Raw genomic sequence first — 18,924 nt, 5'->3', positions numbered from 1 at the left:
CTTGTGTTCATGAGCGCGTTTGAATTTGCCACTCAAAGATGGTTGCTCAATGCCGCGCTGTGCTCCAGGCTGGATTGACTTGCTGGATTGTCGTGCTCTTTTTGCCTGCCTAGTTGCTTTCCGATCTCATCCTCATTGCCAGTGTTAGATCGAGTGAATGAAGGCACATTCAGGCTTCAGAGTAACAAACAGCTCTTTATTACTACAAGTCAACTATGTACAATCCAGCGAAGGTTCAGTCTGACAGCAGCCCTTTTAGAGTGAGCTGTCAGACTCTTCGACCAATCAGATTGAATCTCTGTTCCCACCGGAACAGAGGACCTTAGTGTAAACCATTACCAATGTTTCTGGTATCTAACAAAGATCAATTTTTTCATTTTAAGAGAAGGTGATAAGTTACTAAAATTGTTCATACTCATGATAAATGTGAGAAGTCTTCTTTATGTTTCTTTTCTTTTTCTTTACTATATTTTTATTTCTTTTCACTTTATTTTTTGTTTTTTTGTGTTTGTTTTCATCATCTTTTTTCTTTTTTTCTTTTCTTTTCTTTAAAGGTTGTATTAGTTTTATTTTTACTATAGAAAAAGGGAATAGGAGAATAACCTGATAAATTATTGGCTTTTCATTTTCTGTAGACTAATACTTGCTGCTCAATGGCTTGTAATTGGGAGCATCATATAAACCCAATAATTAATGGACAAATAAACAAATGAAATATTCCTCAGGAACAATTATAGTCATTACAATTTATTTTTTATTTTTTTAACAATGAAGATTGTATTCCACACGTGGATATTCTAGTAAACAGAAAAATGCTTTTTGAATGGTAACAATTATTCCAGAAATATTAGATGTAGAATGATTTGACTGTACCCTAACCTTACAAGAAATCTATGATATTAGATGCTGAAGTAACTAACTATAGAATGAAATAAACTTTTAAAGATGGAAATAACTCCTATACCATTGGGTATTTTTTTCAGGTGTCTTATGAAAATAAACCCTGCTACCTTCAAACAATGAAGCTTGAATCACTTTGAAGGTTGGGAGAGATCAAGTATCTACAATTTATCACCCAGTCTCTCTTTTACAGGTAACAATCTTAAGGCAGCATATGTACAGTAACAATCTTACTGTGATGATAGTAATATTTTAATAATTACATTGTTAAGATGGTGATCAAAGTATTGCAATAACTGATCCAGCACAATCTTGGTCCATGTTGGTGTATCATTTTCGGATAATAGACTCATCTTTATTTTAAAAAATTTAATAACCACAAGCCAATCAGGTTATTTTGTGGAAAAAGCTTTTGATGTGGTTCAAATCAAGTTCTTTGTTCAATCATTCCAAAAGTTTGTATTTCTTATATATTTCATTTAATGGATTATCATGTATAGGTAGTTCTTGACATGATAATTCATTTAGTGACTGTTCAAAGTTACAACAACACTGAAATAAGTGACCGATGGCCAATATTCAAACACTAGGTAACTGACTCATATTTATGATGGTAGCAATGTCCCAGGGTCATGTGATCACCTTTTGTGACCTTCTGACGAGCAAAGTCAATGGGGAAGCCAGATTCACTTAACAACCATGTTACTAACTTAACAACTGCAGTGATTCACTTAACAACTGTGGGAAGAAAAGTCATAAAATGAAACAAAACTCCCTTAACAATTGTATCACTGAGCAACAAAAATTTTGGACTCAATTGTGTTCATAAATCAAGGACTACCTGTATTATCTTAATGCTTCTGTACATGTAATCACAAATGGGATTATTTCACTAGCAATTAAAATGCAATGAAGATGTCCTCTACGTTTCAGTACTAGGATGCTTGTAAATAGGCATCCTGAGGAATGGCCACTGTTTGCTTATAGTAGTTTGCTTATAGTATGTAGCCTGAGGCTGTCATTTTCCATAGAAAGTTGACTTAAGTGATAAGTAGAACTTTTCAATTAATGGAACCTTTCAATGCTTCATTTACTAAAAGAGTATATCCTTTTGGCAAATGATAAGTTTTCCATCCTGTTAGCATTTCTCAATATTTTAATTTGACAAAGTTAGGCTAATATTTTTGAGTGAATTATAATGATTCAGGTTTTTTTTCTAGAGATCACATTCCTCTTATGTTTACAGTTCCTACTTGGTATCCTTTTAACAATATAAGTTTGCTTATTATTACTTTGGGTCAATTAAAATTTTAAAAACATCCCAAAGGTGCTTTTTCAAGAGGCAACTGGACTTCCTGATTTTTCTTTGAAGACATTCCGCTTCTCATCCAAGAAGCTTCTTCAGCTTTAAAAACATATTTCTAAAACATTGAAGAATTAAGAAACGAATCTGAAGTTCCTCAGAATATTCTTGGGTAGGTGATTCAATTTAAGCATTTGTATTTGTGTAAAATAAAACACACTATTTTGTTTCTTCTGTTATAATTCTTAAAAAAAGAATTTCAGAGAGTTTGAGAGTTTGAGAGTTTATTAACATTTATAGGCCGCCCTTTTCCCTGAGGGGACTCAGGGCGGCTTACATAAAATCAGGAGGGGGGAATACAAACAATGACGTAGACACACATAGAGTAAAAATAATGAGCAACATTCATTCATCATTCGGGAGGGGCGGCTATCTTTGTCCCCAGGCCTGACGGGCTAGCCAGGTCTTAAGGGCTATGCGGAAGGCCTGGACGGTGGTGAGGGTACGAATCTCCACGGGGAGCTTGTTCCAAAGGGTCGGAGCTACTACTGAAAAGGCTCTCCTCCTTGTAGTTGCCAGCCGGCACTGGCTGGCAGATGGAATTCGGAGGAGGCCCAATCTGTGAGATCTAATTGGTCGCAGGGAGGTAATTGGCAGAAGGTGGTCTCTCAAGTACGCAGATCCACTACCATGAAGGGCTTTATGGGTGACTAGTAGCACCTTGAAGCGCACCCGGAGATCGACAGGTAGCCAGCGCAGCTCGCGGAGGATAGGTGTTGTGTGGGTGAACCGAGGTGCACCCACAATCACTCGCGTGGCCGTGTTCTGGACTAGCTGAAGTCGCCGGATGCTCTTCAAGGGCAGCCCCATGTAGAGCACATTGCAGTATTCCAGCCTAGAGGTCACAAGGGCCCGAGTGACTGTTGTGAGAGCCTCCCGATTCAGGTAGGGCCGCAACTGGCGCACCAGGCGAACCTTAGTTCAGATATTATTGTTGTTTCTGAAAGTCTGCATCATGGGAAGTGCTTGAGGAATTAACTCTTAATTCCTCAAAATGTAACTCCTAAGGCAGTAATTCTCTTTCACACAAAGTGAAATGAAGCTGATGAAACCAATACTAGTTAGTCACATAATTTCTACAATGATGCATTTACATGTTCCAATCCTGTCAACTAGTGGAAGATTGTTTTAAATAGTATGAAATTCTATGGCATTAAAATTAGGTTAATTTAAAATTTTGTTTCAAATATATTGAACACCTTAGGGAATGTTTAAGATGGTTGCAGTTGACATGCTGATGAGAATGGAACTTAGAAACTGGAACATTTGCTCATTTTGGATAAGATATATTATTGTCACATTCTGGATTGAAATAAATAGTCTTGTTTTTCGGGGCTACATTGTATAGAATTTGGAATCCAGAATTGAGGGTTTTATCATAAAACATATTACAAAGGAAGGAACACTCTCTCCCTAATTTGTATTGTTTTCAACTTTTTCCATTTTTTTTCCTTACAAAGAGACAAGGAAAACGGCTTCTAAATGATATTCAGCTAATTTGTCCAAGTGCCAGTATCACCCTCAAACAGCATATACAATATACCAAAGCTGGCTTCTTCTTAGAGGTCCTAATAAATGTACATGTGTCGATTAATCTTGGATAGAAACTTTCTTTTAAAATGTGTAGGTTGCATCCTGGATTCAACAATACATGAACCATGAAGGGAGGAAGAATGTGATTTTTTTAAAAAAAGAACTTCCCTGATGAAACCCTGCCATCTAGTGTTACTTTTTCAAGAATTAGAAAAGAAGAAACAGTGATGTGCTTTATTTTACCCAAACAGAAACTGAGTTTCTTAAAACTCATCATTGTGCTTCATCAGCCTAATATTTAACAACTCTGGATTTGCAACAAGGATGCTGTATGATTTCTTTTATCTCTCTCTCAAAAGAACAAAGCATTGCAGCAGATGAAGGGTGGGAGGTAAGGGAACAGACACACAGTTCCGAATTAGGTCTCTATGTTACAAAACTCAGCCTGGATTTCCCCTCTGATATTATTACTACCCTGACTACTATATTTGACAGGAAATCAGTTTCCATCTCAAAACATTAAGAAAAGTAGCTATGAATTCTTTGGGCATAGGCATTTGACAAGGATAGATGAGTAATTTTTAAAGGATTAGGATTGGAGGTGGGTTCCTACCATTCAGACCGGTGGGAGGTAGGTAGTAGGTAGTAACTCAGCCTGCCATGCCTCTAAACCATTTCTATCAGGGGCGCCATAGGCGCCACCATCTTGTTTTTTGCTTGCGCAGAAGCATTCTTTTACTATTGCACATGCAGTAGTAAAAGATCTTGCAGGGAAGGCATGTGCAGAAGCATTCTTTTACTACTGTGCATGCATGCATAGCGCGCATCAAGCACACGCACACCCGAAGAACATCCTTGAGTGAACTGGAAGTAGTAGAAGCAGGAACCCACCCCCGATTAGGATGGTAAAAGAGCCAGCTGCTAGCCAAAATCATGTGGTCTCCCATGTTTAGCAACAATTTTTTAAAACAACGAATATAATGCAATGTTTTCCACACTTAAAATATGGACCTCACAAGTGATCTTTTAGACACCGTTTTTTTCTTTCAGATTATCTCATTGTAGATTTGTTAGTATCAAAAAACCCTCAAAAAACCCTACTGATACAACTCAGATTGTTGTATCTAGGTTGCAAGTAATTGGTATGCCATGGCTACTTTTATATTCTATGTAAGACCAAAAAATGTATGCACTTAATTATTTGCCTGTGCAATCTGGAGGTCGTCCTGGACTTATGACTCCTGCTTGACCCCTGACAGTCATGGCTGGAGGGCCATTCCACAATTTTGTTTTGTGTACCAGCTGTATTAGTTCTTGGATTAGTGGGTCCTGTTTACACTCACTTGTGCCTTGGCCACCTTCAAGTTTGACGACTGCAATTGTTATTGTTAGTTTATTTATAGGCCGCCCTTTTCCCTGAGGGGACTCAGGGCGGCTTACAATCAAAAAAAAGGAAGGGGAGTGTAGGACAATACAAAAAAAGAAATGTGCACAAAGTAAAGTAAACTATAAAACTCAACATTCACTCAGCATTCGGGAGGGGCAAAATAAGATTATCCCCAGGCCTGACGGGTTAGCCAGTTCTTGAGGGCTGTACGGAAGGCCTGGACGGTGGTGAGGGTACGAATCTCCACGGGGAGATTGTTCCATAGTGTCGGAGCCGCAACAGAGAAGGCTCTCCTCCGAGTAGTCGCCAGTCGGCACTGACTGGCGGATGGAATACGGAGGAGGCCAACTCTATGCGATCTGATGGGACGCAGGGAGGTAATCGGCAGAAGGCGGTCTCTCAATGCATTCTTCATGAACAGCACATGTTACAATTCTGCTCTACAACCTGCCTGGTTGCCAGATTGTTTCTGGGTCCAATTGAAGGTACTAGTATTAACTTTTAAAACCCTGTATGGCGTGGGACCAGGCTATCAGAGGGACTGTTTTCCCCACTTACATCAACCTGTCCCATCAGATCTTGCAGGGAAGGCATGCCGTGAGTATCACTGACCAGGGACCTAAATTTGGTGGATTCCAGAGATGTGCCTTCTCTGCTTTAGCACCTGCCTTATGGAACATCCTTCCCACCAAAAACAGATAGGCCCCATCCCTTTAGTCATTCTCCAAAACCTGAAAATCTGGATGTCATTGGAGATTCTCAGTCATGGGTCTGAGGGCATTCTAAAAGTGCTTTTTAGGAGTCAACTGGGCTTTCTTGTTACTCTTTGAAGATGTTGCACTTCTCATCCAAGAAGCTTTTTGGATGAGAAGCAAAACATCTTCAAAGAATAACAAGAAAGCCCAGTTGCCTTCTGAAAAAGCACCTCGGGGATTTCAAGATCTAGTTATGTGACCAGGCCTGGTCAACTGGAGACTTGACTAGATGACTCCACTATTGGCGGGGGGGGGCGCATAAAATTTCCCCTTACTTTGATTGTACTTTGAGGACTGTAGAAAGTTGGCACCCACCCCTCTCCTAGAAGAATGAAATATTCCAGGAAATATTAAAAAGGCAGAATATTATATTTCCCTGGATGGGAAATGGAGAAACATGTTTTTAAAGAGCAGCTCCCTGAAGCTCCCTGCCCCAGCAGATATTTGGTACCATCAAGCAGGACTGGGCCAGCCTACCTACAATTAGATCTTCAGCTCCAGGACGATAGGATTAAGACATGACCTTCCAGAATATAATAGGATTATCTATCAACAGAACTCACCACATGGCACAACAAGCCCCTTCATTGCATCACCCAGCAAAGTTCAACCAAATGTATCTCAGACCTCAGCTATGACCCCTGCATAGCTCCCCTTGAGTCTGACAACCAATATAATACATTTCTTGCACAGGACCAGGAAGCTCAAGTTCAAAGCCCAATAGAGGGTATAAATACCTCTTTCTCTCTCCTCCATGTGTTCAGCTGCTCAGGACTTCAAATCCATGTGGTCCTGTCCATCAATAAACCATCTTTCCAATCAGCCTTCATGTTTCCAGTGTCTTTCTCCCCACTTGAAACTGAACCAGATGGTTATTTCTTCAAACAGGACATTTACTACTATTTTTTTTTACATTTTACTCAGTGTTTAAATATTTTTAATCTATTGTGTGTCACCCAGAGTTGCTTTTGGTAAAATAGGTACCTATATAAATTTGATTAATAAATAAATTTGACTTGTAGCTCTCTTTTCCCTAAGCTAGTTAATAAAATTATTTACATTACATTGTGCAAAAATAAAAATCAATCTTGTGTCAACATTTCTGTTCTTTAACAAAACAAGAAAGTTTTTCATTGAGACCTTAAAAAAGAAAAGCTGTTAGATCAGTTTTTCCTATAAAAATTCTTATTTACTTACAGGTTTCTGTTTACAGCTCTATGTCTTGGCAAAATACACACTGAAAAAGATCTCTCCAAATTAACATTTGAACAAAGTGAAATTTGAACACAGATGGGCAAAAAAAGAGAGGCATCTGCTGTGATTTAGTTGGAAGTTATACGTAAACAGGGGAAGCTTCATTCTGGATTTCCTCGCAGTAGAGAGAAATTACTTCTTGTCCCAGAAAACCTTTGTGGAATCACTTTGGATCATCCAAAGTCTTTTTTTAAAAAATACCTGGAGATTAAGTAAACAGAGGAATCCCTGGTTCATGAACTATTGTTCCAATCTAAGTAATTTTATTTTCCTCGTTCAAGTCATTACATTTATAATTAAAAGCCATACCTCTATTTCCTTTATCAAATTGGCAGCTTCCTATTGTTTTTTTTTTCTAAACAGGGAAAATGAGTAGAACAAACTGAGCTCATTCATGTCATATGTTCTTTATCTGTGTCAATTCAATTTAGTTATTGAAGTCATAGTCCAGAGACCGGAACAAATAGAAACACCTAGTGAATATACAAGTAAAAATTCTAGGATAAAATAATAAATAACAATTAAAATCTATGATAAAATCCAATCTGTTCTAACATGGCCTAACTATACTAAAATTACAATCCATAAATAAGGTGACCAGATTTTCAGATTGGTAAAGAGGGACACCATTGACCGGGGGGGAGGGGAGCTAGGCCGCGGCGGTTACTGCCATCCCGCGGCCTCGCTAGGGACGTCTGGTCACCTTAATTATACACATCCCCCCTCTCTCTCTACCCATCCATCCGTCTGTCTGTCTATATGCCTGCCTATCTAGTTATGGTATCCCTCTCCCTCTTTACCCCTCTCTTTCGCCATCCATCTATCTGCTTGCCTACCTATCTCTCTCTCTTTTTCTCTATCCATCTGTCTATCTGCCTGCCTATCTGTCTTTCTAGTTATGGTCTCTCTCTCTCTCTCTCTCTCCCTTTCCCTCTCCCTCCCTCATCTCATTATCATCTATCTCAGTGTTTCTCCAACTTTTTTAAAAAAATATTTTTTTAAAAATTTTTTTGTTACATAGATGACACATACCCACAATAAAAAAAACCCATCATCACATATAGCATGTCGGTTGGTTACAAGTATTTTAACATTTATCATTCTTATACATTTATTATTTCATTTAATAGGTTAAAATATACAGTTTGGGTTGATTTGTTTACCATCCCTTCCTCCTGTTATAACACCACCTTATTTTCCCTTTCTTTTCTCCCTTCCTCCCTTCTCTCCTTTCTTCCTTCCTGCTCTCCTTTCCCTTCCTTCTTCCTGTACCTTTCTCCTACTCCTGCTCTTCCTCATCCCCTTCCTACCTTCACTCCTCCTCTTTCTCTCCTTTCCATCCTCCTCTCCTTACCTCTTTCTTTTCACCCTCTCTCCCTTCTCTACTTTCTTCCTTCCTCCTCTCCTTCCCCTTCCTTCTTCCCTTACCTCTCCTTTACTCCTACTCTTCCTCTTTCCCTTCCTACCCTCTCTCCCTTTCCTTTCCTTTCCCTTTCCTTTCTCCCTACCTCCCTTCTCTACTTTCCTCCTTCCTCCTTCCCCTTCCTTCTTCCCGTAGCTTTCTCCTACTCCTGTTCTTCCTCTTCCCCTTTCTACCCTCTCTCCTCCTCTTTCTCTCCTTTCCATCCTCCTCTCCTTACCTCTTTCTTCTTTCCCCCATCTTCCTTTCATTCTCTCCTCCTTTCTCCCTTTCTCCCAACTCCCTTTCTGGGAGTTGAAGTCCACATACTTTCAAGTCTCCAAGGTGGAGAAACACTGATCTATCTAATTAATATAATTATTTCTCCCTCTCTTTTTCACTCTCTCTCCAGCGCACACACGCAAATGCATAGGGCAGCCCACCTCACACACAGGTAACTCCGGGCGGCTTACGTGAAGAGGACAGCCGACCACTTACCCATGTGGGGGGGGGGGCAGGATTTCACCAAGAAAAGTTAACTTTCCTGCGAAAGGGGCTGGCAGCCTCTCAGCCCTTCCCGGCTGGGGAGACCTCCCCCCACTTCCACTCCCACGACCCTCCTCCCGCCTCCTTGGAGCTTCAAGCAAGCTAACTGGGAAGGGCGGGGAAGAAGAAGCGGCGGCGCAGTCCCCTGCAGGTGCCGAGCCAGGAAAGGGGTGCTTTGGCAGGGCTTCTGCAGTGCCCCCAAGGACCACCATGTGAGGTCGGCTGCTGCTGCTGCTGCTAAGGGCCTTGGACGGGCAGGAGGAGGAGGAGGAAGAAGAAGCGGCGGCGCGGTCACCTACAGCCGCCGAGCCGGGAAAGGGGTGCTTTGGCAGGACTTCCGCAGCGCCCCCAGGACCGCCGCACGAGGTCGGCGGTGGCAGCTGCTGCTGCTGAGGGCCTTGGATGGGCAGGAGGAGGAGGAGGAAGAAGAAGCGGCAGCGCAGTCCCCTGCAGCCGCTGAGCCGGGAAAGGGGCGCTTTGGCAGGGCTTCCGCAGTGCCCCCAAGGACCGCCGTGCGATGTTGTCGTCGTCGTCGGCTGCTGCTGCTGAGGGCCTTGGACGGGGAAGAGGAGGAGGAGGAAGAAGAAGAGGAGGAAGCAGTGGCCGAGCGGAATCCTTTTGAGAGGGGAGGGCGCGACCTGGGAAGCGTCGGCACGGCCTCCGCCATTGCCAATCGCGCCCATCCCCTCTCAAAAGGATTCGGCTGTATTTTGGCGCTCGCTGGCCCTGAAGGAGTGGGATGAGCAGCGAGCGGAGCCTCGTTTAAAAGCAACGACGGCCATGGCCACTTGTTCGCTCCGCCGCTCTTGTGTGGAGGTCTGAGGAGGCAGAGGGGTGGGAGGGGCACGAAGGAACCAGCGCGGCAGCGGCGGCACTGGGAAGGTGCTGCCCCCGGAGCCCAAGGGTGGGTGGGCTGGCGAGCGGGCGCCTTTCTCGCACACAAGGAAGGGGAGGATGGCGGCTGCTGTTTCACTAACCCAGTGCAAGTTACTAATTCCCACCGGTTACTCACCAGTGAAGCTGAAGCAGCAAAACAAAGCAAACGGCTGCGAAGTGAAGGCGAAATGAAATGGAGACTACTGCGACTCATGCGGCGTGCTAAGCGGACTCCAGCCAATCAGTGAGCTGGCTGGGATGGAAAACTTTAAGCACGCCACGTGCATGCTCAAAGTTTTCCATCCCAGCCAGCTCACTGATTGGCTGGAGTCCAGGCCAATTAGTAAGCGGCAGGCTGGGCTGGCTTAGATTTTTAGAAATAGATGGGGGAACGAACGAGTGAGCTAGCGGCAGCTGATGGGCAGGGGAGTGAGCAAGCCCCAAAATAAAGCGGGGTTTTTCTAGAACGGCCTGGGATGTGGGAAAAATTATGAAAAGGCGTGCCTGTCCTACCAGATGCGGAACATCTGGTCACCTTATCCAGCTTGGCCTGTTGTCAGCTTAATACTAAAAGGGAAAGGAATAAGCAGTGCAAAAGGTTTGCCACATTTGTTATACAACATAACTATTGTAGATTAGACATGTGTTTCCGATGAATCCCCAGTGCTGCTGTGGAGAATCTAGCCACCTGCACTGTAATTATGGACTGTTCTTCCTTATGTATCTTTAGTTACTTGCCGTAAAATAACTAGCAAGATTATTTGGTTTTGTATTTACTGAGGGAATATGCATAGAATGATATGCATTTTTGTTGATATAATGAATTATTTTGTTGTGAGGAAGTGTAACACGTATCAGAAAATGGTTTTAAAGTCCAGGTTTCTAACAATATTGCTCAGATCTTTCCAAAACCAGTGAGAAATTGAAAAACATCATGTAGCTGTACTTGAAAGTTGAGCATTAATTTTAATTAAAACTAGTTCATTCCCCAGATAAACTATGATATTTTCTTAGTATTCATTACTAAGGTAACATTTCATCTATGCTTTCATATAGCAGCCCTGGGTAGAAAAACATTATTTCAAAAATTTGACTGATAAAAAGTTTTGTTGGTTGGGAAAATTCTCTTCACCTGTATAAAAATACAATTTTGGTGAATTCAGTTCATGGTTCACTTCTTTATTAGGTTTGAAAAAGGCAAATTCCATGTTAGGAAACATCAGGAAAATTAAACAAATGAATTTGTAATAACTTTAAGGAAATCTAAAGTGCCTCCATTTCTGCAATCATGTACAATCCTGGTCATTACATTTAACTACAACAACAACACAACAACAACATCCAGCCACAAAAAAGCCTCGAATGGGAGTATGGGGTAAGGAAGAAGCTCAAGACTGCACCATCTTGATTCTCTTTATAGTATAAAATGGGAAGGGGAAGAGAAAGAAAATTGTCAGGCTTTCATGCTTCTTTTACTATACTCTATAACAGTAGTTCTTGTGAAGTCTCTTTCTTGACCTGGCCTACCTTGAAGAATTGACATGGGCTAAACTTATATTTACCAAGATTAGACGACCTTTCCTTCTACATGTTTTCTAGATGTACTGAAGTTCTACTTCCACAATGCAGCATAGATTTTAAAATTACTAGAACTGAAATTTATCATACCTGAAGAGTACTGCACTGAGATCAGACAAATACCAGAATGTCAAGAATATCAATGTTACATATTATATATAATATATTAGACTTATATACTGCTTCATAGTGCTTTTCAGCCCTCTTTAAGCAGTTTACAGAGTCAGCATATTGCCCCCAACAATCTGGGTCCTCATTTTATCCACCTTGGAAGGATGGAAGGCTGAGTCAACCTTGAGCCTGGTGGGATTTGAACTGAACTGCAGCTAGCGGTCAGCTGAAATAGCCTGCAGTACTGCACTCTAACCACTGCGCCACCTTGGCTCTGGAATAATTATTATACATTTCCAGGATCAGAAACAACATATCAGCAGCTGCAGAACAGCAAATTCTATTGCCACCATGTTCTTGTGATTATCCGAGTAGAAAATATATATATTCTGATCCCACAAGAACTCCTCCCCCTTTCTCACACACACACGAACTCATATACAGCATATTTTTGTGTTACACAACTAAACTACAGGAGCTTAAACTTACATTTTAAAAACACACAATAATTCTGTTAGATTTTTTTGAAGAATGAGATCAGCAATTTTATATGACCAGAAAGAACTATGCATGTAGAAAAGAGTTTATTCATTTTATTAAAAATTAAATGTTACCATTAGAATATATACAAATTTCAGAATGATATATTTTATCAACATGTTTTCCAGAAATAATGTACAAAATACCCTTGGAAAATATTTTGAAAGTAAAAAAAAATGACTGCTTAAATATTATTATCATTTATCATTTTTTTAAAACACAGAAATTTGACAAAGCTCTATTGCAACACCCCATAATTTAAAAAACCCAGACTTTTATTTAAAAACATTTCTCTCTCTCTGTTCTTTTCTATTAATAATTCTTTTCTTTTTCTCTTTTTTCTTCTTCATTAAAAAAAGGAAAATAAAGGCTCAAAGATATCTATTGATGTGTGGCAATTCCCATGTATTTATTCATGAAATAACAGGATAGATACTATGATCTATCAAAATCTTCATTGCAATGTTTTTCAAATTCAACAACTTGAAATTATGTGGACTTCAGCTCCCAGAATTCCCCAGCATGCTGGGTCTGGAATCCTGGGAAGTCAAGTCTTCACAATTTAAAGTACTTCTTTGAATGAGGGGGATTGTCTTTTTATCTCTTAAATAAGCCTTGGTTTGCCCTCTCTTTGCCTTATTAGATCCCTCCATGCTGGACAACTTTCATTCAATATTTAACCTCCCCCTTTTGGGGAAGGTGATTGAGAAGGTGGTTAGTTAGATTGTCATTTCAGTGGACCATGGATGAAATGGATTATTTGGATCCTTTTCAGTCAGGATTCAAATCCGGTAATAGGATGGTAATGGCATTGATTGTACTTTTGGATGATCTCTAGCGGGTATGATGGGGGTTATGCATCTATCCTTGCTTTTTTGTAAGATTGGCAGCAATACAAATTGATAAATATATAAAAGTAATTAAAAGAGAGCATATTTATTTAATTATTTGGCATTATACCTGTTAATATTACCCACTCAGCTCATTAAGAATCTGGTAGAACAAATTCTAATAGTAGAATGTTTTCTTTTATAGATCATATAAAAGTACTTAAATTGATATTTTGTGAACATTCTAGCAACAAAAGTGCCTATGTGCCTATAAATTTCATTAATTTATACCCATGACCCTGCATTGTAAGAACAAAAGCTTTTCTATATATTTTTGGATGGTGGTGATGATGGGAAACTGATTTTCAAGTGGAACTGGTTTTCCTTGATTAGTGAATGAAAATATTCCCATCTTATAACAATTTGTTCTTACATCAACTGATATACAGTATGTAACTGTTAAAGTAAACAACAACTCAGTTCTGAGAAAGAAGAAGGTGTAGAAAAGATAGCCCTTTGATTTTGTTTGGCAGAAGATGGCCAAGAGGGAAACTCTGGCAGGATTTCATTATTATACCCTATAATACCAAAGCGGAATTCCATAAGTTTGTGAGTTTCCTGGTTTCTGACTTGGATTTGGAAAGAAGCTCCATATGGGAAAAAGAAGCAGCTTAATTCTGAGCAGACATACTTAGGATCACATTAAAATAACAATCTTCTCTCAGTAGAACAAAACAGGGGTTTTGATAGGTATCTAAACAGAAAATGAAAGGTGTAAATCAAGCAAATTTAGAGTCATTTTAAATAATTGTTGAATATTTTTCTGATTGGTTCAAATTGAATTCATGCGACTGAATGTGTCCCCATCACAGGCTGCATTTTAACCAAGGTTAGTAGTTTATTGCATCAATGTGATCCAAATAGGCATTACTGGGAATGGGGTGCAAACCAGACCTTTAATCTACAATGTGTTGTCAAGTTATTTCCATAAATCCAAGATGGAAGCCATTTCAGATTCCAATGTCATTCTAAATTTTAAATGTGTATTGTGATATATGTGTGTGCAAGTTTTTTTCCTTACAAATATATCAATATGCCCTTCATCAGCAACATTATGAAAATAGAGGGTGCAGATAGCTAACACTACAGTTTAAGTTAAAATAGTTTTTTTTCCTGTCTATGTTAGCAACAAGATCACCCCCTTTTCATTTTGTCTTCATTTTGTTCATCCACCATGAATTTGAATTCTATACAGCAGCTTAAGATAATGGCGCAACTGAGCTGCAATTAACCTTGGATGGGCCCAGAAGTTGACAGCATTGGTGCAAGGATCTTAAACCGCTGTTAGACTTTGGGAAAATCTCTGCAGAACTGTTGCCACTGTTTGATAAAAATAGAAAATGATTTACAAAATAAGAATAAGAAAGAATAATAAAGTTACTTATCATACTTAACATTTCATCAGTGGATTACAACATTATTATAAACTGTAAAACAGAAGATACAATGGATAAAATGTCCATTATGAATAATATTTTCAAAATGTTCTTGCGCAACCAACAGATTGTGTTATTGGCAATGAATTGGTATGATTATTTCAGACTAGCTAGAACAGAATAATAAATTTAGCAAATGTAACAAAACTCCCCAGATTTCTTTGAGAGGCTCCCATTCTCCCTAAATTAGCATTTGGCCAGTGGGAAAAATTCTGTGTATGCAGGAGTCTTTGTTTGTGTATTACAGGGTAGCCAATCTTTTTATACTTACCGCCCACTTTTGTATCTCTGATAGTAGTAAAATTTTCTAACCGCCCACCGGTTCCACAGTAATGGTGATTTATAAAGTAGGGAAGTAACTTTACTTTATAAAATTTATAAAGCAGAGTTACAGCAAATCCCTACCGCCCACCATGAAAGCTGTAACGCCCACTAGTGGGCAGTAGGGACAAGGTTGACTACCACTGGTGTATTAGCATTCTGCTTAGAGTAACCACTGGTGTATTAGCATCCTGCTTAGAGTAAGGATATTAACTGGAAAAAAGAAAAGATGTAAACTGCATTTCTCACTAATATTTCTGCTCCTGATCATACATCTATAAGATTTCCAAATATATACATCAGCTAAGAGAACTCTTAATGTATTGCAAATGCATCACTGAAGATAAAAAAATTGCCATAAATCTTCAAAAAGTGTACAGTCAAACTAAACAAGTATTCAAATATAAATTACTGTGCTGTCTTGAACAGCAGAGAAGTATGAAAAAAACCAGCCTTTTATAGCCGTTTAATTAGGAACTCTCCAGGAACTTCTGAAATATTATTATGTCATACCTTTATATATTATAGTTCATTTCACATACGATATTCTTGGAGTATTTACTGGCAATAAGCAGTTTGACTTCACGTATGATCTCTATGACACAAGATTCTGATCTACTGTAGTTACCTGTTAAAGAGGTTTAAACAGCAGGCAACGATTTCTGTGCTATTGTCATTCATACTGAAGTCACCTTGTAATAATGTTGTACATGGATTTTCAGATAGTATACCTGAAAAAGGATCAGAACAGATATTTGTATTAAGAAATAGTAACTCTGGGTTATGGAAACAAATTCACTGAGACACTGCCTTGTACTTCATTTTTGTTTTTCATAAGGTTTTTTGATTTTAGTTAAACTGACATTGAATGGATTGGTTTGCACAGGAGCTGGATTGTGGTTTTCAGAATCCATCTCAGGGACTGTGCATAATCTATCATACCACCACAGGTGGTATTCAGCAGATTCTGACCAGTTCTGGAGAACCGGTAGCGGAAATTTTGAGTAGTTTGGGGAACTGGTAAATACCACTTCTGACTGGCCCCACCCCCATCTATTGTCCCAGCTGATCAGAAGGAAATGGAGATTTTGCAGTAACCTTCCCCTGGAGTGGGGTGAGAATGGAGATTTTACAGTATCTTTCCCCACCATGCCCACCAAGCCACGCCCACCAAACCATGCCACACCCACCAAGCCACACCCACAGAACTGGTAGTAAAAAAATTGAATCCCACCACTGCATACCACCTATATTTTTTGTCTCTTCAGAGAATCCTTGTGTGCAAACGCGACTCACCAGAAGTCTGTAATGTTTTTTTACAGAATTGAAAAATATCTCAAAGGCAAGACCCATTGCATATTAGATCAGAGATCCCCAACTCCCAGTCTGTGGCATGTCAGAAACAGGACTGCCCAAACAAGCAAAGCCTCATCCATGGGATGCAGGCAGCACATGAAACCATGCCCCTTCTGGTCCATGGAAAAACATTGTCCATGGGGTCACGATGGGTCAGACACGACTTTGGATAAGGGCACCTGTGTGCCTATCATCCCTATCCTACTGTCCCATTTATTTGTACCCATGGGGCAGCCCTTGAAGAGTATTCGGAGACTTCAACTCGTCCAGAACGCAGCCGCGCGAGCGATTGTGGGTGCACCTCGGTACACCCACGTTACACCTATCCTCCGTGAGCTGCACTGGTTACCGATCAGTCTCCGGATACGCTTCAAGGTGCTAGTCGTAACTTATAAAGCCCTTCATGGTATTGGATCTGGGTACTTGAGAGACCGCCTGCTGCCAATTACCTCCCACAGACCCATTAGATCTCACAGGGTTTGCCTCCTCCGGGTGCCATCTACCAGCCAATGCCACCTGGCTATTAACCGGGGGAGGGCCTTCTCTGTGGTAGCTCCGGCCCTCTGGAATGAACTTCCCACAGGGATTCGGACCCTCACCTCTCTCCAGGCCTTCCGAAAAGCCGTCAAAACCTGGCTTTGCCGGCAGGCCTGGGGGTGATGAGTTCCCTCCCCTCTCGACATGTATGGTTGTGTGACTGTTGTCTACTTTTATTATTTGTATTTTGTCTTTTTATGTTCCCCTTTTTCCCCCTTCAATTGTTCGCCGCCCTGAGTCCTCCCGGAGAAGGGTGGCATACAAATAATAAAGTAAAATAAAAAATAAAAAATAAATAAATTTCCTGTGTTCATGTCCATGTTTATACTTATGCCTGTTATCTCATACATGTTTGACAAAATAAATGAATTAATAACAACAACAGAAACCCCACTGATTTCAATGGGAAAGTTCAATTTTCTCCATGCAGTATAAAGGATCTGGATCATGTCAAATGTAAATGGTGGTGTGTAAAGTTACAATACCTGCAACGCAAGCTGTCATGAAGCAGGCCACAGTACCAGCAATCATGGCCCTGAAGGCTCCTCCTGCAATGTCTCTCTTCCTGGAGGGAGCCAAGGATGCTAAAGATGTGAATAGAAGAAAAGAAACACATGAGCAATATATAATGTTGAGACATCTGTTCAGTGCTTTTCTAACACTTTTATAATCTCTGGAGCAGCTTCAGTAAATATTCTTTCTACCTAGAATAGATATGGTTAGATAACCATAAATAACATTGGCAATATCTTTTAAAAAGAAAGTTCGCTCAATAAAATTGTACAGAATTTAAACCAATTCTCTGTCCCTGAATCTACAAAGGTTTTCCTTGCCTTTAATTTCCATCTCCAAATTAATACAATAATTAGTCAAGTTCACATACATTCACATAAATTTTGTATAGTATATTGACATAATAGAAAGTACATTTCTTTCTGTGTTCCTATAGTATAGCCTCTTCAAAGTCTGTGCAATTGCCTTCCGTTCATCTTCTTTAAAGATGATATGGTATTCTTTATTTACTAACAAGCTACTGTTTATACTAAGTTTTTGATGAAACTGTATGAAATTTCTGTTTTATTTTCTTAACACTTCCCTTTTTTAGTTCACTGAAGCTAGTATGAATATCTACAGTTTCGTTTGAGGGCATCAGTTTGAATCTATTTTACTATCTATGTTTTGGGAGAATACAAAGTGAAACTTCACGTGGAAGAAACACAGAGAAAGGCAATAGAACAGTCTTTTGAACATCCTGAACTATCAGAAAGTGAAGATACAATACAGATCTTTGCCCCCAGCACAGATAAGGATAATGAAGATCTGCATAGGTTGGGCAAAACTACAGTTTTGAGAGAATACTCAAAAACTTTGAATTGACTTGGAGGAGCTCATATGAGGCAGCAGATTTGCTGCTGAAACGGGACACATCTCATTCTTTAAAACAATTCAAAATATTATGAAGTATAATTCCAAATAATATCAACTCTAGATAAGCATGGACACTGTTTCTCAGTGTCCAATATTATCTAGGCAAGGGCTGTTGCTGCTTTGCAGATCTGAAGTGCTTTAGATGCTGAATTTACCAAATATGGATTGAGCCCAACAGAGGCTAAAAACACAGGCTTAAGACTAAATTATTTTTTAAAGATTGAAGTGCATTTTAGTAAGAGTTCCTCAGCCTCAAAGCACTAATATTAGATCAAGTGATCATCTTGAAACATAATTACATTAAATGTTAATCCAGGAATCATTTATTTCTGCTTCATAGCATATAAAACAGAATATTTGGAATGTTATCCATACTGAAACCATTTCACTGAAACCATTTCCAAGTTTATTTCATGGATACAATTACATACAAACAGGAAAAGCCTGCTTAATTCCTGAGCAGATCTGCTATTTTTGCATTAATTCTGTGATGAGAGGTTTGCCCAAGTTTACATGAAGCACTAGAGGCAGATTAATAAGTTTTTGTGCATTGAAATGTTTGAATGGCTTTGTTATTTACCCTGTTTCCCCAAAAATAAGACCTCCCTGGATAATAAGCCCAATTGGGATTTTGAGCGCATGTGCTAAAATAAGTCCTCCCCAAAAATAAACCCTCCCTGAAAATATTGCAAAACAGCAGCAGCCATGAGCCTC

At 39.7% G+C, this 18,924-nt stretch overlaps 1 protein-coding gene across 1 annotated transcript in view; it reads right to left on the bottom strand.

The window, feature by feature from the left end:
* Positions 1-12,267: 12,267 nt before the first annotated feature.
* SLC28A3 (solute carrier family 28 member 3) overlaps positions 12,268-18,924 on the bottom strand; it is a 43,099-nt gene continuing 36,442 nt past the window's right edge. The window contains exons 16-18 of the mRNA XM_014075817.2: positions 17,268-17,366; positions 15,518-15,620; positions 12,268-14,452 (exon numbers count right to left, since the gene is read on the bottom strand). Of these exons, the coding sequence (XP_013931292.2) occupies positions 14,332-14,452; positions 15,518-15,620; positions 17,268-17,366 (323 nt within the window). The 3' untranslated portion in view covers positions 12,268-14,331. The remainder of the gene's footprint in view (positions 14,453-15,517; positions 15,621-17,267; positions 17,367-18,924) is intronic.

This window comes from Thamnophis sirtalis, unplaced genomic scaffold, assembly GCF_051295495.1.
Source record: "Thamnophis sirtalis isolate CommonGarterSnake01/CBP01778 unplaced genomic scaffold, rThaSir2_p1.2 scaffold_5, whole genome shotgun sequence".
In the NCBI taxonomy this organism is placed as follows: domain Eukaryota; kingdom Metazoa; phylum Chordata; class Lepidosauria; order Squamata; family Natricidae; genus Thamnophis; species Thamnophis sirtalis.
This window is presented reverse-complemented; position numbering and strand designations above follow the sequence as displayed.